The sequence below is a fragment of the Marmota flaviventris genome, chromosome 18 (assembly GCF_047511675.1).
Source record: "Marmota flaviventris isolate mMarFla1 chromosome 18, mMarFla1.hap1, whole genome shotgun sequence".
NCBI lineage: Eukaryota > Metazoa > Chordata > Mammalia > Rodentia > Sciuridae > Marmota > Marmota flaviventris.
The window spans coordinates 6,838,335-6,863,879 of record NC_092515.1 but is presented as its reverse complement, the minus strand read 5'-3'; the positions used below and the strand labels follow the sequence as shown (position 1 = coordinate 6,863,879).

Genomic DNA, 25,545 nt, shown 5'->3' with positions numbered 1-25,545 from the left:
TGTTATCTGAAGAAAGTTACTTTCTTGCCTGTACACTGGGACCGTTGCTCCTTGGGATGCTGGTCACACAAACAAACTAAATAAGCTAATGCTGATATGTCACTGCTTCTGCAGCCTCAGGTGTAAAACCCCTCTCTGAGATTCCTAGGAAAACTTGAAATGGAACTGCCATTTGACCCAGTCACCCCACTCCTAGGTTTATACCAAAGGACTTAAAATCAGTATACTATAGTGACACAGGCACATCAATATTTATAGCAGCTCAATTCACAATAGTTAAACTATGAAACCAACCTAGATGCCCTTCAACAAATGAATGGATAAGGTGTATATACACAATGGAATATTACTCAGCCTTAAAAGAAGAATGAAATTGTGGCATTTGCAGGTAAATGGCAGGAACTGGAGAATATCATGCTGAGCCAAACAAGCTAATCCCAAAGAACCAAAGGTCAAATGTTTTCTCTCATATTCGTTGCTAATTCACAATAGGGAACGTGGGAATGGAGGTACTTTGGATTGAACAGAGGGGAGTGAGGGGAGAGGAGGGGGCATGGAGGTAGGAATGATAGTAGAATGAATCAGACATCATTATCCTATGTGCATATATGATTACATGACCTGTGTAATTCTACATCATGTACAACCAGAGGAAAGAGAAGTTATATTCCATTTATGTATGATGTGTCAAAATGCATTCTGCTGTCATGTATAACTAATAGAATATATATATTCTAATAAATATATTCTAATACACACACACACACACACAAACACACACACTTTCCCTCTCTGAGGATAGACACGTTATTGAGGGTAGTTGTGGAAAGCACATGTCACCTCCTCCATCCTGCCGCCACTGGACAAAACACCACTGTCGGCCTGTCCCCACTGGACTCTTCTCGGAGCAGCCGCTCATCTCTTCCAGACTTGCCCCAGTACTCCAGGACTCTTCTCCCGAGCTGTCTGCAGTTACTTTCTTTGATTTCTCCAAAACCTACTCCACTGCCCTGGCACCACTGGGCTGGGGTGGGGATGGGGTGGCCCAAGGGTAGAACGCTTGCCTAGCATACACAAGGCCCGGACTTCAAACCTCGGCCCAGGAGGACGAGGAGGAGAACAGCCTGGTTTCTAAACCAGGTTGTCGAAGGACCCGAATGTGGGTGAGTGGCGAGAGCTTAAATAGACCCTATGCGGCCCTCTGGAGGCAGCCAGTTAGCAGGTCTCCCCCTCCTGCTGTGAAACCCGCAAAAAACTTACCAGGGCTTTCTGGGCTCTCTGGGTCTGTTTGCCCCGGAGACTGTGAACCGGAGGCAACAGTTCCCAGGTCTGTGGTGAGAAATTAGGATGAGGAAGGAAAGCAATGCCGGCGGCCTGCCTACGGAGGGCTCTCCAGATCTAGAAATCACTATTCCTCTTTCTCTCTCTCTCCCTCTCCCTCTCCCTCTCCCTCTCCCTCTCCCTCTCCCTCTCCCTCTCCCTCTCCCTCTCCCTCTCCCTCTCCCTCTCCCTCTCCCTCTCCCTCTCCCTCTCCCTCTCCCTCTCCCTCTCCCTCTCCCTCTCCCTCTCCCTCTCCCTCTCCCTCTCCCTCTCCCTCTCCCTCTCCCTCTCCCTCTCCCTCTCCCTCTCCCTCTCCCTCTCCCTCTCCCTCTCCCTCTCCCTCTCCCTCTCCCTCTCCCTCTCCCTCTCCCTCTCCCTCTCCCTCTCCCTCTCCCTCTCCCTCTCCCTCTCCCTCTCCCTCTCCCTCTCCCTCTCCCTCTCCCTCTCCCTCTCCCTCTCCCTCTCCCTCTCCCTCTCCCTCTCCCTCTCCCTCTCCCTCTCCCTCTCCCTCTCCCTCTCCCTCTCCCTCTCCCTCTCCCTCTCCCTCTCCCTCTCCCTCTCCCTCTCCCTCTCCCTCTCCCTCTCCCTCTCCCTCTCCCTCTCCCTCTCCCTCTCCCTCTCCCTTGGGTCGCATCCCCAGCTCCGCGCGCACAAACACACAAAAGCAGTAAAGGAGGCAAGGTCGCGACAAAGTCCAGAGCGCAATAAAGTCCAGAGGCATTAAAATCCAAAGCGCAAGACTTTGAAGCGGCAATTTGGACACAGAACATAAAGCGCTCTTCCAATGGGACGCTAGATCCAAATGCCCGGCCCTTTCGCTTTGGGACTTGAGGCCAATGAGAAGCCGCGTTGGAGCTAAGGGGGAGGTCGGCAGAGACTCGCCCCCTGGTGGGCGGAGCCTCCGTCCTTCAACACCCGCGGGAGCCGCCCGCAGCCCCCAGGATTGCGCGACCCGGAGACGTGAAGGATGGCGCTGCGTTGGGGCATTGTGTCCGCCGGCCTTATTTCCAACGACTTCACGACCACGCTGTGCGCACTGCCTCGCTCCGAGCACCAGGTCTGCCTCCCCGCGGAGTCCTGGGAAAGAGGCGACGAGGAAGGGCGGACTCCAGGGGCTGAGAGGGGAGGAAGGATCCCAGGTTTCTGAGTTCCCGAGGCGTCAACTACCGCTGCTCATCTGCTGGCTCCTTCTCCACCTCTGTCTTGTGACCCACCCCCCCCCCCAGGTGCTTGAGGTTTGGGAGGGTCTTGATCTGAAATACCGCTAAGAGAAGCTACTGTTTTCCCAAGAGCTCTCTTTCCCAGGACCCAAGGGTCCAGCCCCCGTCACATCCTTCCCCACGACTGCATCTCTTGGAGGAAGTCATCTCTCCCAACCCGGCGTTTCCTCTGTCACCCGTCTTCCTCGCCTCTTCCACCCCTGCAGTCTGACCCTGGCACCCTTCCAGGTGGTGGCGGTGGCTGCCCGCGACCTGAGCCGGGCGAAAGAGTTTGCACTGAAACACGACATCCCCAAGGCCTATGGCTCCTATGAAGAATTGGCGAAGGACCCGAATGTGGGTGAGTGGCGAAAGCTTAAATAGACCCTACGAGTCACGCACCTGCAGTCCCAGCTCCTCAGAAGGCTGAGGCAGAAGAATTGCTTGATCCCAGGAGTTTGAGATCAGCCTGGGCCGGACCCCCATCTCTTCAAAATAAAAAGGTGGCGGGAGCGGGGGGGCAGAGGAGCAGGACCCTGTGATCAGGGTGTCCAATGTTCTGGATCAAAAGGCGAGATCTCATAGTGGATGCAGCCTGGCTCTGGAGTCAGGTTGCCAGAATTCTCGTTTTTCCGGTTATGCTTACCTTTCTCAGTTTACGCAGTTACAAATCGAGCAAAATTAATAATATCTACCTCCTGCTGGCGTGCTGAGGACGCAGCAATTTCTTTTTTTTTTTTTTTTTTCTTTGTTTCTTTTTTTTCCACCTTCTTTCTTTCTTTTTTGATACTGGGGATTGAACTAGGGCACTTACCACTGAGCCACATTCCCAGCCCATTTTTGTATTTTATTTAGAGACAGGGTCTCACTGAGTTGCCTAGCGCCTCGCTAAGTTATTGAGGCTGGCTTTGAACTCGCGATTTCTTACCATCATTTCAGAAGGCTGAAAATAGATTGCTGGTAGAGAATGGTTAGAGGCGACAGCATTTGTTTAGTTGCTTCCTAATGGGAGACAACGATGAGAGTCCACTTTGTTCCTGGGACCTCCGGTGGGACCTCTAAATTGTGGGAGGGCCCCTCAGGGATGGAGTGGGCTGCGCTGCTGACCTCTTAAACGATATCCTTCCTTTCACCCTAGAAGTGGCCTATATTGGCACCCAGCATCCCCAGCACAAGGCCGCGGTGTTGCTGTGCCTGAGAGCCGGCAAAGCGGTCCTGTGCGAGAAGCCCATGGGTGTGAACCCCGCGGAAGTTCGGGAGATGGTGGCGGAGGCCCGCTCACGGGGCCTGTTCCTGATGGAGGTGAGGGTGGAGGGGCCCTGTCAACATCTGATAATGTTAGAGTCTGCAAACAAGTCAAAATAACACCTGGCATTTTGCCAGGGGAATATTAAAGTTCATAAACAAGTCTGGATGGTGCCTAGCAAAATGCCAGAGGGAGTGATTTGAGAAGTAACAAAAGCCATTAAGTGTGGAGATTCCTTATTGGTTGACTGATGTATCTAGTTTATGCTAATTAGATAAGCTGTGTGGAATGTATAAATACTGCTCCTGTCCTGCAATAAACGGTTCCCACTCCTACTGTATCAACGTACACAAGTTATTCGTCACCCCCCAGTTATTTTGCTGCAGCCAGACTGCAGCATGATAGGGGCTGCTTGCTGACGCTAGACATGTCTGTGGTTGAAAGTAGGCATTTTTGGAAGAACACAGGAAAGAGTTTGCCAACAGTCAAGACGGTCACAAAAATGGAGCCAGGTCAGTGCGTTTACCAGGTTGTAGTTTAATCTACTGGCAACATCTATCCCTGGGAGAGCCACAGCTTCCGGCCCTTAGCAGATATGGCAGGACTTGCTTAGATTGTGTGAATCATTTTTCAGTCTTTCAAAAAGGGTTTAGTTTTGGTGGATTTCCAGGGATCAAGGTGAGATGGGCTCCAGTCTGGAGCAGTGGGTTCCTCCTCCAGACTGGAGCCCAGGAGGGAAAAGAACTGGGTAGTTGACTCCTGGGCCTTGACCCCACTCCTTCCTTTCCTGTGCCCTGCCATTTCCCTTCTGTCATTCTGTCATTGCTTTGCTCTTATTAGATTTATCTATCCAAAGGGTCCAAGAGAGTGCCAGGAATTAAGATGGTTGCTAAGTGGCAGTGGGCAGTACCAGCAGTGCCATATAGCACCTAGAAGTTGTTTCAGTGCTGGGGAGTATTATGGTTCCTAACAACACCAAATCTGTAGTTACTGTGTGATCTAAAGCAAAGGATGACCTGAGAGCCTCAATTTTCTCTTGTCAATGCAATGGACACAATGTTAACCACCTAGCAGGAATGCTGGGAGGGTTTATAATGCAAAGCATGTATAGAATATCTTTCCTATAAAATGCTCTAAATTAATGGGAACCGCCATTGGGCAGTGGACAACCATAGAAGGGTACTGAGCAGGGAGGGTTAAGACAGAGTCAGCTCTTAGAGAAGAAAAGATCCCTCTGGGTCTGTCACCAAGTTAGTGGATTCTTGTGCTTTCCGTAAGAAGAATCAGAGGAGGGCACAACTAGGATAGGAACAAAGCTCTTTATTCTTTTTTTTTTTTTTAAAGAGAGAGAGAGAGAGAGAGAATTTTAATATTTATTTTTTAGTTTTCGGCAGACACAACATCTTTGTTTGTATGTGGTGCTGAGAGGATAGAACCCAAGCAGCACGCATGCCAGGCGAGCGCGCTACCGCTTGAGCCACATCCCCAGCCCGCTCTTTATTCTTTAAAAAAAATATTATAATAATAAATAATATTTATTTAAAATTTTCGTCGGACTAGGGATTGATCCCAGGGGTGCTCTACCACTGAGCCACATACCCAGCCCCTTTTATTTTATATATATTTTTAAAATATTTTTTTAGTTGTAAATGAACACAATATCTTTTTATTTTTATGTGGTGCTGAGGATGGAACCCAGTGCCTCACATGTGCGAGGCAAGTGCTCTGCCACTGAGCCACAGCCACAGCCCTTATTTTATATTTTGAGACAGGGTCTTGCTAAGTTGCTGAGGCTGCCTCAAATTTGCAATCCTCCTGCCTCAGCCTCCCGAGTCACTAGTATTGAAGGCGTGCACCACCATGCGTGGCATGGGCCCTGGTCTCTTGACGTCACGGCAGGTGGAGGCAGGGTTTTTATGGCAGCACGCTCTTCTTTGCCAAGCTTCTTCACGCTGCCCATGTCTCATTACCACCTTCAATCGCCATCTTGGGGTGTGATTTTCATTATGCTGCTGAAGTAAAAGTGACTGTAGGTGACGTTAGTGACTGTTCTATGCATGTGTTTGCCCCTTACCACCTGGAATTTGCCCCTTGTCATCTGGAAGAGTCCCTGACATTATGTTCAGAACAGGGCAGACTGTTGTCCTGTCTCAGTGGGTTTGATTTTAGTGATCTGTCTTTCTTGGCTAGGCCTCTTGGTGTCACTGATGACTGCGTGGTCTCAGAAGGCGGAACTGACTTCCCATTCTCTATTTCCTGATGCTGTTATCCACAGGCTTGAAGACTGGTGCACTTCTTAACTCCTAATTTTCTGGTGTCTGTTAACCCCTTAAGCTGGATCTAATCTGGCTGTCTCCATCTCTCCTGAGAGAATTTCCTTCCTTAAGTTTAAGGGGTCCTGTTTTTTAAGGGGGTGGGGCCCTGGCTGCCTCGGGGCCATATGGAGGGTGAACCAGCATCAGGGACAGACTGAGTATATTTATTAGTTTGCTGGGGCTGTCATACCCAACTACCATGAACGAGGTTGTTTAAACAACAGAAATGTATTTCTCACAATTCCAGAGGCCGAAAGTCTGAGATCAAAGTTTAGGCGGGATCAGTTTCTTCCCAGGTCTCTGTCCTTGGCCTACAGATGGCAGCTTCTCCTGTCTTCACATGGTCTTCCTTCTGTGTATATCTGTCTTCATTTCCTCTTCTCGTAAGGACACCCATCATATTGATTATGATCCACCCTAATGACTTCATGTTAATGTAGATATCACTCTAAAAACCCAGAGGTTTGTGCTTCCACAGTCCCAGCTACACAGGAGGCTGAGGTGGGAGGATGGCTTGAGGCCAGGAGTCTGAGACCAGTCTGAGCAATACAGGGAGGCCCCATCTCAAAAACAACAAACAAGGGGTTGAGATATACCTCAGTTGGTAGAGTGTTTGCCTTGCATGCACAAGGCCCTGAGTTCGATCCCCAGCACCACAAAAACAAACAAACTCTATCCCCAATATACAATCCATCTCAGAGGTTCTGGGGAGTTGAGAATTCAATACATGAACAGGGCAGGGGACACAATTCCACAGGGATGATGGTCCCTGAGAGGAAGAACAAGGACAGACAGAGGCAGGTTTGGAGGGAAGGGATCCCTATTTTGGAGTCTGGGAGCAGTGGGTTCCTCCTCCAGACTGGAGCCCAGGAGGGAAAAGAACTGGGTAGTCGACTCCTGGGCGTTGACCCCACTCCTTCCTTTCCTGTGCCCTGCCATTTCCCTTCTGTCATCTGCAGGCCATCTGGACCCGTTTTTTTCCTGCCACAGAAGCTCTGAGGTCTGTTTTGGCTCAGGGAACTGTAGGGGACCTTCGAGTGGTTCGGATAGAATTCGGGAAAAACCTCATCCAAATACCCAGGTCCACAGACTGGGCCCAGGCAGGTGGCGGGTTGCTGGACCTCGGAATCTACTGCTGCCAGTTCATTTCCATGGTCTTCGGGGGGCAGAAGCCAGAGAAGATTTCAGCAGTCGGAAAGCTCCATGAAACAGGTATTGTCCACGCTAGACTCCTTGATGATGGGCGGTGGGAGTGAACCTTTCTCCCTGCAGTCCCCAGCGGGGAACAAGTCTCCCAGGCCATGAGAATCATCTGGATGACCTTCCCATGTGTAGTCAGGGAAAATCAGTGTTGAGAAGCAGGTGAGCTCTGTACTGGGGACTTTACTGTGTGATTTTGGACAAGTGCCTCAATGTCTCTGAGTCTTAATTATTTGACTGGTAAAGTGTCAATCATAGGGTTATTGTGGAAATTGATGAAGTAACTGTTGCAGCAAATGGTCAGCAGTTAAGAAATATAAACCACGGGCCAGATGTGGTAGCACCCACCTGTAAAGACAACAGCTCAGGAGGGTGAGGCGGGAGGATCCCAAGTTCAAGACCAGCCTCAGCAACTTAGTGAGATTCTGTTTCGAAATAAAAAATAAAGGGCTGGAATTGTAGCTAAGTGGTAGAGCACTTGCCTAGCACATGTGAGGCACTGGGTTCAATCCTGAGCACCACATAAAAATTAAAAAATGAAATAAAGGTATGTGTCTCAATAATTAAAAAAAATTTTTTAAATAATAAAAAAAATAAAAAGTACTGGAATATATCTCAGTGGTAAAGTGCCCCTGGGTTCAATCCCCAGTACTAAAAAGAAGGAAAGAAGAAATATAAATGGTGATTATTTTTTGAAGTTGTCTCAGCAAGTCCTTGCTGCAAAAAGAACTGCTCCAAAACAGTGACTTCCAATAGCAATCACTGAATGAAAGAACAAACAAGAAATAGGGAAAACACACAAACAGAATAAAAATAATTTCAGGGCCAGAGATGTAGCTCAGTGGCAAAGTGCTTGTTGGCATGCATTGGGCCCTGAGTTCAATCCCCAATACAGAAAAAAAAAAAAAATTAGCTAGGTGGTGGTGGTCCACACTTCTAATCCAAGCTACTCATGAGGCCAAGGCAGGAGGATTGCCAGTTGGAAGCCAGCCTGGAATCTTAGTGAATGCTGTCTCAAGATAGAATTAGAACTGGGGTTGTGACTCAGTGGTAAAGAGCTTGACCACCACATGTGAGGCACTGGGTTCCATCCTCACATAAAACTAAATAAATAAAATAAAGGTACTGTAAAAAAAAAAAATAGAATTAAAGCTCTTTGTGGTGGTGCATGCCTGTAATCCCAGTGGCTCAGGAGGCAGAGGCAGGAAGATCGAAAGTTTGAAACCAGCCTTAGCAACTTAGTGAGGCCCTACACAACATAGTGAGATCCGTTCTCAAAATAAAAAAATAAAAAGGGCTGGAGATGTAGTTAAGCACTTCTGAATTCAATCCCTGGTACCAAAAACAAAACAAAGAAACCCACAACCCTTCCCAAGCCCTTGAATGTACCTCCTCAGTTCTTCCCTCCCTCCCCCAGCCATAAATGATCACTACTCTACTTTCTAGATCTTCAGATTTGCCAACTGGGGACATATCTTGTGAATGGAATCACACGACATGTGAATTTTGTGTCTGGTTCTTTCAGCATAGTATTTTTGAAGGTCATCTATATTTTCATACTTCATTCTTGTTCACTGCTGAATAAGAAGCAAGGTCTCTGGGCCAAGTTTCCACGAGCAGAATCGGAGGCCCATGCAGTCTTACCCCCCCCCCCCCAGACTCAGCCCTGTGACTTCTTTCCAGGTGTGGACGACACTGTCTCAGTGCTACTTCAGTACCCAGGAGGGGTCCATGGCAGCTTCACCTGTAGCATCAGCACAGATCTCTCCAACGTGGCCTCCGTGAACGGTACCAAGGGCATGGCCCAGGTGAGGTCCAACAGGCCTGAGCACTGGCAATTGGGCCCTCAGGACGGGAAGGGCAACTGGGGAACTGGAGTTGAACCAGCCATTTTTCACCGCGTTTCTAAGGAACCCATCCTCCTTGACAACCAAGCCAAAGGATGGGGTTTGAGCCAATCAGGTCTTTCCAGAAGGTGAACCTATTGGAGGGTCAAGTGTTCTTAGTCCTAAGAACCCAGGGCCTGACACATGCTAAGCAAGAGCTCTACCACTGAGCCACACCCAGCTCCAAAAATCACTTTGTTTTAGGTACTGGGGGTTGAACCCAGGGCACTTTTTCACGGAGCTATATCCCCAGTTTGGTTTGTTTTTGAGACAGGGTCTCAACCCCAGCCCTTTTTGTTTCTCTCACTAAAGAGAGACCCTGCTGGGCTGGGTTGTGGCTTAGTGGCAGAGTGTTTGCCTTGAACAAGTGAGGCACTGGGTTCAATCCTCAGCACCACATAAAAATAAGTAATTAAAATAAAGGTATCGTGTCCATCTACAATTAAAAGAATATTTTTTAAAAAAAGAGAGAGAGGGGCTGGGGATGTGGCTCAAGTGGTAGCGTGCTTGCCTAGCATGCATGAGGCACTGGGTTCGATTCTCAGCACCACATAAAAACAAAATAAAGATATTATGTCCACCTAAAACTAAAAAATAAATATTAAAAGAGAGAGAGAGAGAGACCCTGCAGAGATCAGTCTTGAACTTGGCAGTCCTCCTGCTTCAGCCTCCCTAGTTGCTGGTATTACAGTGTTGTGCCACCACACCCAGCAAGAAACCAGTTCTTATCAACCATATTTAGAGGATAGTTGATTGGAATTGCTTCCAGGGCAGGATCTGGGTGTTTTCAAAGGTCAACTTCACTGGGTTTCCTTGCAGAAAAATCTCCTGTTCTTGGGCTGGGGATGTGTGTGTGTGGTAGAGTGCTTACCCAGCTTGCTGGAGGCCCTGTGTTGAAGCCCTAGCACTGGGAAGAGAGGAAGGGAGAGAGGGGAGGAGGGAGGAAGGAAGATAAGGTGGGAAAGGGAGGAAGGGAAAGGAAAGGGGAGGAAGAAAAAGGAAAAGAAATCCCATTTGTAGAAGCCAGACCAGAACTTGACCCTTGTCCTGTGTTTCTGAGGGGCCTCAACCACGCCTCTGTATTTTCATTTTGGGCTAGAAACGGGTTGGAAACCATTTAACTTCCCAGGGCTCTGAAGTAAAAAAAAAAAAAAAAAAAAGGAGATCTCTTGGTCAATGAGAAGGTGCTGGATGGTCTGACCACCCTTTCTGCTAAGGGGATTCACAAAGATATGAAGATAAGCCATCTTCACTGGGCCTAAGTGTTACCCGCTGTTTACCAGTGGCGAGTCCTTGCTTCCCCAATGCTGAAGCATAACACCAGAGAAGCACAGCAAGGCAAGTGGAAAGTAGAAGCTTTATTAAGGACAGCAAAAAAGACTTCTCCCCTGTGGCATGCATATCTGTCCTTTGTTCTGTTATCATGCAGTGTTGAAATGTAGGTGGGAAGGCCCAAAAGGTGTGGGACAAAAGGGCTGGAGGAGTAATCTGGGCAGGAAGGGCCTGGGGCGGCTTTTGATTAGCACCTCCTTGTTTGCTGGGAGCTGCTTCATTAACATTTCCTTAGGATGGGCTCTTGGCCTTGGGAACATTAACATTTCGATTTCCCCAAGTGCTGCTCTGTTTTCCTGGGCTCCATTCTCTATAATGGCCTCCATTTTGTTTATCCTACTCGATGTTAGACCCCATTTACCTAACTATACTATCTATCTTTAAATCTGGCTTCATAAGGAGCACCTGTCCGCAAGCACAGAAGTTTGTTGTTGGGGAGACAACAAAATTCTAGTGTGACAGTGGCACCCCTAAGGAACAAACCTCTGGCAACCAGGAAGGGGGGGCATGCCCTCAGTCACCAGGGCCCTTAGGGAGGCCCCCGAGCCTCACCTGGCATGCTCTAGGGTGAAAGTCCCTAGAAGCCCAGTTGGAGAGGATGGCAAGCCATTTTCTATCTTCCCCCAGGTTTTCCCATCCTGGTGCCCAACAAAGTTGGTGGTGAATGATGAGCATAAGGAGTTCCCGCTGCCCCAAGTCCCAAAGAAGTATAATTTTAAAAATGGGTCAGGCATGAGGTACGAGGCCATTCACGTCCGCGAGTGCCTGCGCAAAGGTAAGAATGCGGAGGCCACCGCAGGGGTCAGGCCTGGAAGGGGTTGGGCCCTCTCCACCCACCTTCTGATGCTCTAGTGGCCGGTTTGGAACTACATTTCCCAGGATGCCCCGGGGCACCCACCTCTCTAAACCATGCCTGTGCCTTGGGGATTCTGGGAATGATCGTTTTTTGTTTTTGTTTTCTTTTTGGTTGTGGTGTTTGACTTGGAGGGTCCCTAACTGCCTTCTCTCCTCAGGCCTCAAGGAAAGTCCTATCATTCCTCTGGCAGAAAGTGAGCTGCTGGCTGAGATCCTCCAGGAGGTGAGGAAGATCATTGGAGTCACCTTCTCCCAAGACGAACGCTGATTCCTGGCCTGAGTAAATAAATGGTTTCCGTGGAAATCTTGGATCTTGGCAGTGTTTTGGCAGGAACTGGAGAGCTCACCAGCAAAGGTCACTAGAGTGCAATTTCGTGGAATGATGTGAGCTGGGGGAGGAAGGCGAGGTCAAGGCCACGTTTCTCACAAGCTTCTGGGGCAGATACTCTCATGGCCTCTCTGGAGTTTGGCCTTCACTCCTTTGGAGGGATTTTTTTTTTTTTTTTTTTTTTTTTTTTTTACAAAACAACTTGATTTTTCACACCAGAAATAATTCTCTTTCTGGGCCCCTAAAAGCTTTTGTTCTTCCTGCTCTTCCTGCCTGTAATTGCATGTCCTCAAATTCATTTGTATGAATCAGGCTGTTCATTTTTTAAAAAATATTTTTGGTTGTAGGTGGACACAATACCCTTATTTTATTCACTTATTTATATGTGATGCTGAGGATCCAACCCAGTGCCTCACAAGTGCTAGGCAAGAGCTCCACCACTGAGCTACAACCCCAGCCTAGGCTGTTCTTTTTTTGGTACCAGGGATTGAACTCAGGGGTACTGAGCTATATATATCCCCAGCCCCATTTTATATTTTATTTAGAGACAGAGTCTTCAATGAGTTGCTTAGTGCCTCGATTTTGCTGAGGTTGGCTTTGATCCTCCTGCCTCAACCTCCCAAGCCACTGGGATTACAGGCTTGCACCACCATGCCCAGCCAGGCTGTTCATTTTTAAAGTATCAGAAAAACAACTCAGGGTGGTCAGGAGGGAAGATGGGATGCTTGGTAACTAAACCTTCAGGACAGTCTGGCATTAGGCCGGACTTGTCTTTCTTCATCTCCTCACCTTCCTGAGTGTTGGTTTACTGTCTGAGATGCTGGGTAAGTGTAGGTATGAGGGTAGGAGCCAGTGACCTCTAGAAGGGGACAGGGTGTGAATAGCAAGGTCCATAACTACACTGTCCTCCAGCTTCTTTCTTTCTTTGCCCATCAGTAAAAGAGAGATACTAGTACTAACTAAATTCTGGTGGGGAGTCTGTTGATTGGCATCTTATTTCATCTGGGCTGCTCTAAAACAAAATACAGAAAATTTCCAACTTACAATGATTCAACTTATGATCTTTCAAATTTATGATGGTGCAAAAGTGATATACATTCATAGATACTGAATGTTTTTTTAATTTTACAATTGGAATTTTTCCTGAATGGGTGATAGGTGGTCCAATCCTCTCAAAGGGATGAGGCAGTGACAATAAGCTACACTGCCAGTCAATCCTGAGGAAAAGAGAAGAAAAAAGAGTGAGGGGTTGTGGCACACACTGTAACCCCAGTGACTCAGGAAGCTGAGGCAGGAGGATCACAAGTTTGAGGCCAGCCTTGGCAGCTTGGTGAGACCCTGTCTCAAAATACAAAAAGGAAAAGGGGACAGGGAGAGGGGGCTAGGGTCGTAGTTCTGTGGTAGAGCGCTTGCCTCGCATGCATGAGGTCCTGGGTTCGATCCTCAGCACCTAAATAAATAAATAAATAAAAATAAAGATATTGTGTCCATCTATAACTGAAAAAAGTATTTAAGTAAAAAGAATAAAAAGGGCAGGGGTGTTAAATGGTTAAAGTGCCCTTCAATATCCAGTACCCCCCCCCCAAAAAAAAAAGGCTTGAGGAAGACCTTTGCTTTGAGGACACAGCAACTAGGTGCCTTTCTTTTCTTTTTTGGTACTGGGGATTGGACCTAGGGGTGCTTCACCACTGAGCCACATCCCCAGCCATTGGCCTCAAACTTTGATCCTCCTGCTGGGATTATAGGAATGTGCCACCATGTCTGGCAAGGTGCCATCTTTGAAGCAGAGAGGGAGCCCTCATCAGACAATAAATCTACTTGCACTTTGACCTTGGACTTCCCAGCCTCCAGAATTATGAGCAATAAATTTATGCTGTATAAATTACCCTGGTTAAGATACAGATGCTACTCGGCTTACAATGGGTTTCCAATTTGATAAAATCCTCATAAATTGAAAATATTGTAAGTCAAACACACTGAACTTGACATGATCTTCAGGACTGTTAAAAAAAAAAAAGAGGGGCTGGGGTTGTGGCCCAGTGGTAGAGCGCTCACCTAGCATGTGTGAGGCCCTGGGTTCAAGCCTCAGCACCACATAAAGATAAATAAAGGTATTGTGTCCATCTACAACTAAAAAATACTTAAAAAAAAAAAAAAAAGAAGGGTTGGGGCTGGGTTTGTAGCTCAGTGGTAAAGCGCTTGCCTAGCACATGTGAGGCATGGGTTCAATCTTCATCACATAAAAATAAATAAATAAAATGGAGGTATCGTATCCATCTACAACTCAAAAAATATTAAAAAAAAAAAAAGACAGGTACTTGCTCTGGCAGCACATATACTAAAATTGGAACAATATGGAGAAGATTAACATGGCCCCTGCGCAAGGATGACACGTAAATTCATGAAGCGTTTCATATTTAAACTTGTTTGTTTGGTGTACACACACACAGTCACATCAAAGATGCCTTTAATCCCAACTACTCTAAAGGCTGAGTAAGGAGGACCACGAGTTCGAGGGCAGCTTGGATAAGTTAGTCAGACCCTATCTCAAAAAAAAAAAAAAAAAAAAAAAAAATATATATATATATATATATATATATATATACACACACACACACACTGGGGATGTAGCTCAGTGGCAGAATGTCCCTGGGTTCAATCCACAGTGTTACAAGCACACACATACAATATACCTAATTTATTAAATATCACATCCTAGCCACATAGCACACTGTATGTTGTTTCCTCTCTTCTTTTTTTAAGTTTTTTGGTTCTGAGGGTTAAGTCTGTGCTCTAGGCAATGTCTAACTTCTTAGTAGCAGTGAGTACAGTCCCTTGTGTAACCCCCTTTCTGTGTGAGTGCACCAGGCCTACTGATAGTTCTTTGAAGGCATGAGTGAGGGGGTGTTCCTTTCACGGTTCAGTTATAACAGACAATGACTTTGGTCCTCCCTGGACTTTTTCCTCTCTCTTACTCACTTGTTCACTTTGATGAAGAAGCCAGCTGCCAGGTTGTGAGCTACCTATGCAGAGACCCAGGGGCATGGACTGAGGGCAGGTCGGATCTTCCCATACCCCGAGATCTGTTATCATCGTTCAGTTTTTGCCACTTTTTGAACTTCATATTCCTTTAATTTTCACAGAAGACGTAAGGACTCGCAGGACTTCAGTCATTTCAACTTCTGCCAGGATGCACGCTACTCCGGCCTCTGAACCTTGGCACTTGCTGTTCTGTGGTGCGGGGGGCGCAAACTCTCCCCGCAACTTCTGAAAACCGTGCCTGAATGAACCAATGCAGGCAGCGGTGGCGAGTGGAGTGGTACCACGGCCAGCTCTTAATGGGCGGTGCCGACGAGCCACGTGACACAGGCCACGCCCCACACATATCGTCACGTGACCAGCACCCTGCGGGGCAGCGGCCATTTTGCGGGGCGGCCACGTGAAGGACGCACGTTCATCGGGCAGCTCACGTGACTACAGCGCGCTGCAGCCGCCCGGGCGGACCCGGCGAGAGGCGGCGGCGGCGGTGGCGGTGATGGACGGGTCCGGGGAGCAGCCCAGAGGAGGCGGTGAGGCGGCATGCAGGCTGGGGAGGAGGGCGAGTCCCATTGCCGGCTGGCCAGGGATCCTGCCGCCGGCCTGGGGCCAGGCGATCTCCTAGCACTCGGGGACACAAACTCCCGGATCGGGCGCTGCCAGCCTCCAGCCCCCTCCCTCCTCGGAGCTTCCCGGCTAGCTGGCCTCCGCGCCCCGATCTCTTCCTTCCTGGAGCTCTCGGATCCCCCAAACCCTGCGGATCCTAGAACCCAAGCCCCCCGGGCAGGCCCGGGCTTGTCGCGGGCACCACTTCCTGCCTCTGGCCCGCCGGGAGGGACGGGTCTCACTTCTGCCCCCTCAGGCTAGGGGTCTGGATGCCCTGAGTGTTCCCCCAGCCTCCTCTCCCGGAAGAATGTAGGACACAGGCCCAGGCTCCCTACTTATTTCTCTTTGAGAGACTCACTTGCTGGTCTCCCAGTCACTTTATCTGCCAGGAACCCAGGAGTCCAGGGCCCTCAGCTCTGCCCTCCCTCAGGGACCGTGAGCCATCCCAGTGTCCTGATCCCCTAGGACCCAAGAGTCCAGGCACCTCTTCCCTCCTTTTTCCTCTAGGGCCCACCAGCTCTGAGCAGATCATGAAGACAGGGGCCCTTTTGCTTCAGGGGTGAGTTTGAGGTCTGATTATTGTGGAGCAGATTTGAAGAGTGACACCCCATTCTGATTCTGCACTCCCTCCATTTTCATATAGTTTCATCCAGGATCGAGCAGGACGGATGGGGGGGGACACATCAGAGCTAGCCTTGGAGCAGGTGCCCCAGGATGCTTCCACCAAGAAGCTGAGCGAATGTCTGAAGCGCATCGGTGATGAACTAGACAGTAACATGGAGCTTCAGAGGTGTGACTCCTGGGGACCCAGAGTTGAGCTAAGGGTCTCCCCCTGTTGCGTAACCTAGGAATCGCAGCCCCATACCCTTGTTTCCCCCATAGGAACTAAGAGTCCCCGCTGCACCACTTAACTCAGACATTCCCTGCCATTCACTCCATCTTGAAAGCTTCCTTCAGGGAGTCATTTTTCCTTCCTTCCTATATGTTCCATCTTGTTCCGTCCCTAGCCCCCATGTGCCTGTGCTTTCCATTTCAGACTGGCTGGAGTCTCAGTTTACTTGCCTTCAGTATGTGGTGGATGCTGTAACTTCTACCCTCTGCCAGATCCTGCCTCCCCAGCATCCGTACTCCTCTTTCCTGCAGGATGATTGCAGCTGTGGACACAGACTCCCCCCGAGAGGTCTTTTTCCGAGTGGCAGCTGATATGTTTGCTGACGGCAACTTCAACTGGGGCCGGGTTGTCGCCCTTTTCTACTTTGCCAGCAAACTGGTGCTCAAGGTGGGCAGCTGCACGGCAGTGAGTCCAGGAATGCTCGCCTCAGATTTGAGGACCTGGGAACCATGGGGTCAACCCCTGCCATGGCCCAGTGACCATAGAGGGAAAGGAGAGAGATGAATGTGACTTGAGAGTACCTTTTAGTCATTCAAGAAAAATGCATTATGCCTACTGTATGCTGGGCCTGTACTCAGCCCCCAGCCACAGCCCTGAACAAAGTAAGCTGGGTCCCTGCTTTCATGGAGCTCAGGTTGTATGACACATGATGAGGCAGAGTAATGTGGGCTGATGTGATTGAGGAAAGTAGCCAGGAAAGACCTTCAAGAGCAGGTGTCATTGAAGCCAATGTGGGAATGACAAAAAGGATGCTTTGATATATAAAGATCAGGGAGAAGACGCATCTGATAGAAGAAACAATAAGCAAAGGCCCTGAGGTAGGACCAAGCCTGGTATGTTGAATGTAGCAAGGAAGCCACTGCTATTAGAATAGTGAGGTGGGAGCGAGGGTGGATTTGGGCAGGGGCAGATTGTGTGCAGTCTTGTGGGCTACTGTAAACAACTTTACTCTGAATGACAAAGGAGTGATCGGTTTTAAATAAGGCAGTGAGAAAACCTGATTCATAAATTTAAGAGGTTATCCTAAGCAAGTATAGCAAAAAGGTTAATTGTAAAATCTAGGTTGCTGCCATCTGGCTGCTCACTCTGAAATTCTTTTAAATTTTTCTATGAAGAGTCTCATAATACAATATATATATATATATATATATATATATATATATATATATATATTTTTTTTTTTTTTTTTTTTTTTTTTTTAAGAGAGAGAGAGAGAGAGAATTTTTATTTTTCAGTTTTCGGCAGAGACAACATCTTTGTTTGTATGTGGTGCTGAGGATCGAACCCGGGCCGCACACATGCCAGGCGAGCGCGCTACCGCTTGAGCCACATCCCCAGCCCCTCATAATAAAATATTGGCAGGAGGAGCCCAGTGAATTATCCTGGCCATTGTGGGTCAAAAAAGGAATTAAGGCCGGGTATGGTGGCACACTCCTGTGATCCCAGAGACTCCAGTGGCTGAGGCAGGAGGATCACAAGTATGAGACCAACCTCAGCAACTTAGTAAGACCGTTCTTAAAATAAAAAACAAAAAGTGCTGGGGATGAAGCTTAGTGGTAGAGTTCCTGGGTTCTCTCCCTGGTACTGGGGGCGGGGGGGAAGGAATAGGAATTATGGTGGATGGAGTATAGCCCAGTGGTAGAGAGGTTGCTTAGCATGTATGAGGTTCAATTCCCTGCACCTCAAAAAATGAAAAAAAAAAAGACTTATAAGGTATAAAGGCCAAGGCAGGGGCACTGGTAGGTGGTACCTGTGATGGTACCCTGAAGATGACTGCCCTGGCCCTAGGTGTGTGTTTGCTGTGGAGCTGGGAAAGTGTATTTCATGATGCTTTTTTTTTTTTGGTACTGGGGACTGAACCCAGGCGTGCTCTACCACTGAGCCACATCTCCAGCCCCATTTACTTATGTTTGTTTATTTATTTGTTTAGAGACAGGTTCTTGCTAAGTTGCTCAGGGCCTTGCTGAATTGCTGAGACTGGCTTTGAACTTGTGGTCCTCCTGCCTCAGCCTCCCAAGCTGCTGAGATTACAGATTTTGCGTCCTTGAACCAAATAGTTTGTCTATTTCAAAAGAATTTCTCTATTCTCAACTTAGGATCTATGTATAGTGCAGGTCTCAGATTTTTCCATTTGTAGATTAGATATAATATATACCTTGGCTGTTTATGATATGGCTCATGCGTTCGTTCTAAAGCTAGTGGTCAGTGAGGCACAGAAAAGCCAAAAAGTATTAGTACTGGGGACGGAACCCAGGCCTTGATGTGTTTTCACACATGGAGAATCACACAGTATCACTCAGCTACATCCCCAGTCCCTTGATGTGTTTTCAAGATCCAGCTGATGGGGACCGAATACTGGAAATGAAGGGGACAGCAGTTAGTATCATACTGGGCTGCATTGGGAGCTGGGGACAACAGGAGAGAAGCAGCCAGATAAAGGCTGGGAAGGGTCTGGATGGAGCCAGGTGGGTGGTGGGTGGGAGGGGGTTCTGACCTGGTCTGAAAAAGCTCTCAGGAAGTGACATTTGGCCTAAGTTTTTCTTTTTTAATACTGTAATATTAATTTTAAAAAATGTATATTGATGCATTATAATTATACATATCAATGGGATTTGTTATATAGTCATATGCATATAACATAATTTAGTCCATTTCATTCCCAGCTGCCTCCCTTTTTCCTCCCTCCTCCCTGCCTGCTGAGTTTTGAGGGGTGAGAATTCACTGGTTGAGCCTGGTTTAGTCAGAAAGATCAGCATGTGCAAGGGTCCTGAAATGGAAGAGTTTGATGCAAGTGAAAATGGACCACCTGGCCAGCGCAGTGGTGCACGCCTGTAACCCAGAAGCCTGGGAGGCTGAGGCAGGAAGATTGCGAGTTCAAAGCCATCTTCAGCAAAATCGAGGATCTAAGCAACTGAATGAGACCCTGTCTCTAAATAAAATACAAAATAGGGCTAGGGATGAAGCTTAGTGGTCAAGTGTTCCTGAGTTCAATCCCCAGTACCCAAAAAAAAAAATTGCTGCCGATGCAGCTATGCGGTAGAGTGCTCAGTACCCAAAAAAAAAAATTGCTGCCGATGCAGCTATGCGGTAGAGTGCTGCCCGCGTGCCTGAGATGTACAAGATCCTGGGTTCAATCCCCAGTACCAAAAAATATAAGTAAATAAAATGGAAGGAAGCTAATGGTCAGTGAGGCACAGAAAAGCCAAAAAGTGGAATGAGATCAAGTTAGACCCTTCACACAGGGATTTGTGGGCTTAGCTGTGTCTTTCAGTCTATCCTGAGGGCACTGGGGAGCCACAGAGGGTTCATGAGCAGGATAGTTGACAGTGATATAATCTAGTTCACAATTGATGAAACTGACTTTATGGGAGAAGAGGCTGCCAGGGTAGACAGAGAATTGAGAAAGAAGGCTTGGGGGCCTGGGGATGTGGTTCAAGCGGTAGCATGCCCGCCTGGCATGTGTGCGGCCCGGATTCGATTCTCAGCACCACAAACAAACAAAGATGTTGTGTCTGCCGAAAAACTAAAAAATATTAAAATTTTCTCTCTTTAAAAAAAAAAAAAGAAAGAAGGCTTGGGGACAGGGCTAGTTCCTAACACCCACCCTACTCTCTGCAGGCCCTGTGTACCAAGGTGCCAGAGTTGATCAGAACCATCATGGGCTGGACGCTGGACTTCCTCCGAGAGCGGCTACTGGGCTGGATTCAAGATCAGGGTGGTTGGGTGAGACACCTATCAACACCTCCCTCCTCTGGGACCTTTAGGCCCTCCTGAGGGCCTGCCCCAGGGTACTCCTTCCCTTCCCCTTTTCACATCAGGTCTGGTCAAGAACATTTTACGTGTAGATCAGTCCAGTTCTTCTGGAACCCGCTGACCACTCTGTGGCCCGTAACTGGATTCTTGCTTTCGTGCCTTCCCATTGCTCTGGAGTCCCTCAAGTTCACTGATGATCCTTTGACCAAGGTCTTTAATACCCACCGTCCATCTTTTTTTCTTTAGTTGTATATGGACACAATGACTTTTATTTATTTATTTTTATGTGGTGCTGAGGATTGAACCCAGTGCCTCACACGTGCCAGTCAAGGGCTCTACCGCTGAGCCCTAGCCCCAGCCCCCATTTTAGGCTCTTGTCCCCACTCATACCCTCTGTTCTCAGTCTCCCTGATGGCCCACATGCTGGTCCAGAGGTTGACCTTGCTGAGTTCCTGAAGCGATGTCTCTGTCTCCAGGATGGCCTCCTCTCCTACTTTGGGACCCCCACGTGGCAGACAGTGACCATCTTTGTGGCCGGAGTGCTCACCGCCTCACTCACCATCTGGAAGAAGATGGGTTGAGGCCACCAGCTGCCTTGGACTGTCTTTTCTGCATAAATTATAGCATTTTGGGGGGAGGAATGGGGATTGGGGGATGTAGGCATTTTTCTTACTTTTGTAATTATTGGGAGGGGTGGGGAAAGTGGCCTGGTGGAGGTGGGGGACAATAAACTTCCTTCAGGCCACACTTTGGTGTCTACATCACTGGCCCAGCAGCCTTCCTGGCTGGCATCAGGGTGCAGGCTGCCTAACAGTCTGGCCTCCTTAGCCCTCTAGCCACTGTCCTGGAGGTGTCTGTGCCGGGATTTGCGTGTTCTCCACTCTCCTCTTTCTCTGGGGGTGCCCAGTGCTATCTGGATTAGGGATGAGTCAGTCCCCCAGTTCCTGTTGTCTAGGAGCCTGAAGTCCTAAGAGGAACCAAAGCTGCCCCATGATTCTGCCTGTGGCGACCCAGGGTGAAATATGTGCTGACAGACCAGTGCTGGTCAAGGTCTGAGCACAAGGGGGCCTTCCTCCTGGCCTGAGGTTTCACAACTGGGAGCCCAGGAAGTTGCCAGTTTACTGAAGTGGAGAATAGGGTGGAAGGGACAAAGGACCGGAGGACTCTGGGGCATTGTGGGAAGTTGGGAGACAGATGGGGGTTTAAGGGAGAAACCCAGACCTCTAAAGCATGGCTGTGGAGGTGCACGGGACTGGGACGTGGCTGACACAGACTGAGGCTGAGGCAGCAGAGCCTGGGGCTGGCCCAGTGACTCCCTGGGCCCTCCTGGTCCTCAACTTCCAGGTAGCACACAAGTTGGACCCTTGGGGTTTGGTGGTGCACACCTATGATCCCAGCAACTCAGGAGGCTGTGGTAGGAGGATTGTAAGTTTGAGGCCAGCCTCAGTAACTTGCGAGAGCCACTATCTCAAGAACTGGGAATGTAGCTCAGTGGTAGAGTGCCCCTGGGTTCAATCCCCAGTATGGCCATCAAATAATAACAGCAGAGGCACTGGGGAGTAAGGAGAGAGTGGGACCCACCCTAGGGAGTCAGTATTCTGCCTCTCTGGGTCTTTGTCTCCCCACCCCAAGATCTCCTGAACCCCAAGTTTTCTGTCTTCCTCCCAGCACCTTTGTTTCAGTCCCTCTTCCGCCTGGAGGCCCCTTGCAGGTGTCACGCCTGGGCCTGCCTGAGGCTAAAGGTCATCAGGCTGAGGTCTGAATGCGGTCAATGAGTAACCAGCAATCAAGCTGGCGCCCTGGGCACTGCCCCTCCCCTGACTCTCCCCATAGACACCAAGTCAGGGGAAAGATATGAGGGAAGACAGCCACCAACCAGAGAGACAGGACAAGGTAACCACAAGCAGGATCCCCAGGAAAGAGCATCAAGAAAACAGAAAATAAGACCTGGAGACAGTGCACAGGTTTCCATCAGTGTGGGGTAGGAGGCCGGACCTGGTTCTGCCAGGCCTTTCCGTGAGGGTCGCAAGCACAAGGCCTGAACCCGCGGAGGGGATGAGGTCAGCGAGCTGCCCCGCCCGGTGCGCCGCGGAGCCCCTTCCCGCGCTGAGCTCAGCGTGACTCAGCACTGCTCTCGCCTGGCCGCCCGCCCAGACGCCCCTTGAGGACCGATACCTGCCTGGCCCCCATATCTGGGGATCCCAATGTCAGCTCCCCTGCTTGGGCTGCTTCTACTACCTCAGGACTGCAAAGCAGGCCCTGAGCGCTCACCCACGCGCCAAGTGGCTTCAGCTCCCAGGGCTCCTGCATTATGGTCAAGTTCTCTACTCCAAGATCAGGGTCCTGGTATGAACCAGTCCTATCAACATGGACCGGGCACACTTCAAAAAGTATGTTTGACCAAAGATAGACACCCTGTCTGTAGGTCCTCAGACCTTGTTCCTGCAGGACCCAGGGCTGTGCTTTGTGACTGAAGGAGCAGGTGTCAGGGAAGACTCTTGGACAACTTCAGAGACACTGCTCCAGGGCAACGAATGCTCAGAGCCTCTGGAGTTCCCTATAGAAGAGTCCCCAAGGAAAGCCAGTCTCAGAGAGAGTCGCCCCCAAAGAGCAAGTCATTTCCTTCCTCTCCATATCTCTAATCCCAATAAGATACTGCGCCCGGGAAACAGCTCCAAGAGGCCCAGTCTACTCAGGACTCCAAAGGGCTGGCCAGCCTTCCACGTGTTGCTCCACCTTTTCAAAACGCCCGTTAGGATTCCAGAAACACACACACACACACACACACACGCACACGACCCCCACAAAACAAAAACAAAAAAACCTGCCCTTCCCATCTTGCAGATCACTTAAAGGGCTTAAAGTCCCCTGGAGGGCTTGGTAGCAACACCGACTTCTATCATGAATGCGACCCTCCCAGTGAAAATCCAAGGGTTCCAGGTACTTCCCACCCCATTTCTCAAAGATCCCCAGGGTTCCCAAAATACCACCTCACTGCCTTCCAAACTTGGAGACCCTTTGTTGTGCAGAGCAAACCCCAGACAACTGGAGGTACCCTGGTACCTCTGAGGTACCCCCTCTTCAGGACACCAGAAAGAACCACTTTCTTAGAAACAACCTTAGAAGCCGACTTGTTTCTTCAGACACCCCAAGACTTCAGTCATCACTTCATTAATCTCCCTCTTTCCTGAAAGACCCTCTGAAGCCCTTTATTTCCCAGGATCCCTTCCACCAATCCCTCCCCCCCCAACCCCCGATTTCACAACAGCCAGGCGCTCCAGGCGCGTGACTTCCCCACCCCCCGGGCGGGGGCTTAAACTCCTATCTGCTTGTCATTGGTCAGGCCCGGCCTTCAGGCCCCGCCTCCCGCCCGCGCAGATTGGCTGACCTCCCGCCCTAAACGCCCCACCTCCCGGCGCCAGCGCACTATAAAGCAAGCCGCCCTGCCCACAACCTCAACCAACGAGCCTGGAGGTCCCACGGATCTGCTTCTTGCTTCAACAGTGTTTGGACGGAACAGAGCCGGGGACTCCCTTTTCTTCCAGCTTCCAACCGCCTTCCAATCTGATCTCCATTTGCAATCTCCGGGACCATCTGTTCGCCCAGGACCTGCTTCCAGGACCAGCCAACTCTGTTTTTTGGGGTTAGCTCCTTCTTGACGACCAACCATGACCTCCCAGATTCGTCAGAATTATTCCACCGAGGTGGAGGCTGCCGTCAACCGCCTGGTTAATTTGCATTTGCGCGCCTCCTACACCTACCTCTCTCTGGTAAGGGTCTCTGGTGAGGGGACCCGGGGCGCCGTGGGCCCAAGTTTCCCCTAACTGCGCACCTCTGGCCTCTGCGCATGCGCCAGCCTTCTTTGTTCCGCTGGAACTCGGAGGGCGGAGTCCGCACGGCTGGTGTCGCCTCGTGGCAACCCTAGCTTTCTCCATGTCTTCCCGCAGGGCTACTATTTCGACCGTGACGATGTGGCTCTGGAGGGCGTGGGCCACTTCTTCCGCGAGTTGGCTGAGGAAAAGCGCGAGGCCTCCGAGCGTCTCCTCAAGATGCAAAACCAGCGCGGCGGCCGCGCCCTCTTCCAGGACGTGCAGGTAAATACCGCGTGTGGAGAGCGGACTACAACTCCCTGGAGGCCGTGCGCGCCCTTTGAGGGGTTGTGGGGGCTTATGGGACGTCGAGTTGGGTCTTGTGCGGGTTTATTGTCGAGGACCGGGAGGCGCGGAGAACTCCCCCAGACGCCAGGGTACCGGCCGCTTGGGGTCTAGGTCCAGGTTTTGGGGACCTGTAGCTGTTAGAAACGGGGGGTGATGAATGCAAAGCTCTGTGGGCCAGATCCCTGATCCTCGACAACTGCTGGGAGTTGTAGTGGGGGTGAGGGATGGGTGGCCAATCTGAAATGTTTGTCTTCTCTTCAGAAACCTTCTCAAGATGAGTGGGGCAACACCCTGGACGCCATGGAAGCTGCCTTGGCTCTGGAGAAGAACCTGAACCAAGCCATTTTGGATCTTCATGCCTTGGGTTCTACCCGCACAGACCCACATGTAAGTACTCCCCTGTCTTTTGCCTGGGCAAATAACCCCCAAGCGTCCTTCCCACATCTGCCTTTGTTAGCAGAGGCAGCTCTCCCTCTTCTCCAGAAATCGGACTTCTAATTTCTCCTGTCCTCTCTCTTAGCTCTGTGACTTTCTGGAGAACCACTTCCTTGATGAGGAGGTGAAGCTCATCAAGAAGATGGGGGACCACCTGACTAACCTCCACCGTCTGGCAGGCCCCCAGGCTGGCCTGGGCGAGTATCTCTTCGAAAGACTCACCCTCAAGCATGACTAGAGGCCCTGGAGTACAGTGGCCTTTGATGGGGCTCCTTTGCATCTCCTGGCATCAGGGCTTTGGCCTGAGCTTCTCCCTCTAACCCCTAGGCAGCTTTTTAACCACCATGGAGCCCCTCCCAAGCCTTGGACCAAATAAAAATTAAAGCTTTTTCCAGCACCTGATGGTTTTGTGTGTGTCTGTTCTCAACACAATAGATAAGAACAAACAAGGGCCTTGACTGCAACTTGTTTGTTTGTTCTTATCTATTCTGTGGCAGGATTCCATTTGTTGGGTATGTTGCAGTCAAGGCTTCTCAGTTTGTCTGGCTCAATGTTAACTGCTCCTGCCAGACGGTGAAGCCAGCCTCCAAGGAGTCTTAACATACAGACCTGAGGTTGGTAGCTGGAAGCAGACACTGCTAGAACTCCGCCACCTGACCATGTGTCTTAGTAGGAATTGGACATAGGGTTTTGCTGAGTCCTCCAGGCTTGCATCAAACTAGGAGTTGCTGGGATTACTGGCCTGCACTGCTTCAGTCAGCTTTTTTTCTAGTGTCTGGCACTCCTAGATATGAATTCTACCTCTGAGCTATACCCCCAGTTCCTGGAATGGCTCTGTTCAACGAGTAATAGAAGTTAGGTATCAGACCAAGATCTTAAAAATTGAAGACAAATCCCAGAGGCTGAAGCAGGAGGATCACAAGTTTGAGGTCAGTCTTAGCAATTTAGCAAGGCTACAAGCAACTTTTTGAGACCCTGTATCAAA

The 25,545-nt window shown here is 49.6% G+C and overlaps 3 protein-coding genes and 1 non-coding gene across 5 annotated transcripts; all 4 read left to right on the top strand.

Moving 5' to 3' along the window:
* Nucleotides 1–2,201: 2,201 nt before the first annotated feature.
* Nucleotides 2,202–11,867, top strand: Dhdh (dihydrodiol dehydrogenase). The gene is made up of 7 exons (XM_027920504.2): nt 2,202–2,377; nt 2,769–2,880; nt 3,658–3,821; nt 7,040–7,292; nt 8,964–9,088; nt 11,126–11,273; nt 11,512–11,867. The coding sequence occupies exons 1-7, from the start codon at nt 2,288–2,290 to the stop codon at nt 11,619–11,621; spliced, it is 1,002 nt and encodes a 333-aa protein (XP_027776305.2). The 5' UTR covers nt 2,202–2,287; the 3' UTR covers nt 11,622–11,867.
* Nucleotides 11,868–13,995: 2,128 nt separating this feature from the next.
* On the top strand, nt 13,996–14,102 carry LOC114079303 (U6 spliceosomal RNA). Its single transcript, XR_003580458.1, has one exon. It is a non-coding gene; the product is annotated as a U6 spliceosomal RNA (small nuclear RNA).
* A 1,042-nt stretch (nt 14,103–15,144) lies between these two features.
* Nucleotides 15,145–20,715, top strand: Bax (BCL2 associated X, apoptosis regulator). Of its 2 annotated transcripts, XM_071604287.1 has the most exons (6): nt 15,145–15,250; nt 15,831–15,882; nt 15,967–16,113; nt 16,467–16,602; nt 19,834–19,938; nt 20,445–20,715. In XM_071604287.1, exons 1-6 carry the CDS (start codon nt 15,217–15,219, stop codon nt 20,547–20,549), a joined length of 579 nt encoding a protein of 192 aa, XP_071460388.1. In that variant the 5' UTR covers nt 15,145–15,216; the 3' UTR covers nt 20,550–20,715. The 2 variants fall into 2 exon arrangements, with proteins under 2 accessions (XP_071460388.1, XP_071460390.1); XM_071604289.1 differs by lacking the exon at nt 15,831–15,882 and having other exon boundaries at nt 15,167–15,250.
* A 2,700-nt stretch (nt 20,716–23,415) lies between these two features.
* Ftl (ferritin light chain) lies at nt 23,416–24,962 on the top strand. The gene is made up of 4 exons (XM_027920442.2): nt 23,416–23,738; nt 23,916–24,062; nt 24,387–24,512; nt 24,646–24,962. Exons 1-4 carry the CDS (start codon nt 23,637–23,639, stop codon nt 24,796–24,798), a joined length of 528 nt encoding a protein of 175 aa, XP_027776243.2. The 5' UTR covers nt 23,416–23,636; the 3' UTR covers nt 24,799–24,962.
* Nucleotides 24,963–25,545: the final 583 nt, after the last annotated feature.

Coding starts and splice junctions, on each gene's coding strand:
- Bax (XM_071604287.1), top strand. CDS start 15,217: ATGGACGGGTCCGGGGAGCAGCCCAGAGGAGGCG. Junction 16,114..16,466: donor AGTAACATGGAGCTTCAGAG/GTGTGACTCCTG, acceptor TCTTTCCTGCAG/GATGATTGCAGCTGTGGACA. Junction 16,603..19,833: donor CCAGCAAACTGGTGCTCAAG/GTGGGCAGCTGC, acceptor TACTCTCTGCAG/GCCCTGTGTACCAAGGTGCC.
- Dhdh (XM_027920504.2), top strand. CDS start 2,288: ATGGCGCTGCGTTGGGGCATTGTGTCCGCCGGCCTTATTTCCAACGAC. Junction 2,378..2,768: donor TGCCTCGCTCCGAGCACCAG/GTCTGCCTCCCC, acceptor GCACCCTTCCAG/GTGGTGGCGGTGGCTGCCCG. Junction 3,822..7,039: donor GGGGCCTGTTCCTGATGGAG/GTGAGGGTGGAG, acceptor TGTCATCTGCAG/GCCATCTGGACCCGTTTTTT.
- Ftl (XM_027920442.2), top strand. CDS start 23,637: ATGACCTCCCAGATTCGTCAGAATTATTCCACCGAGGTGGAGGCTGCC. Junction 24,063..24,386: donor CCCTCTTCCAGGACGTGCAG/GTAAATACCGCG, acceptor TCTTCTCTTCAG/AAACCTTCTCAAGATGAGTG. Junction 24,513..24,645: donor CTACCCGCACAGACCCACAT/GTAAGTACTCCC, acceptor CCTCTCTCTTAG/CTCTGTGACTTTCTGGAGAA.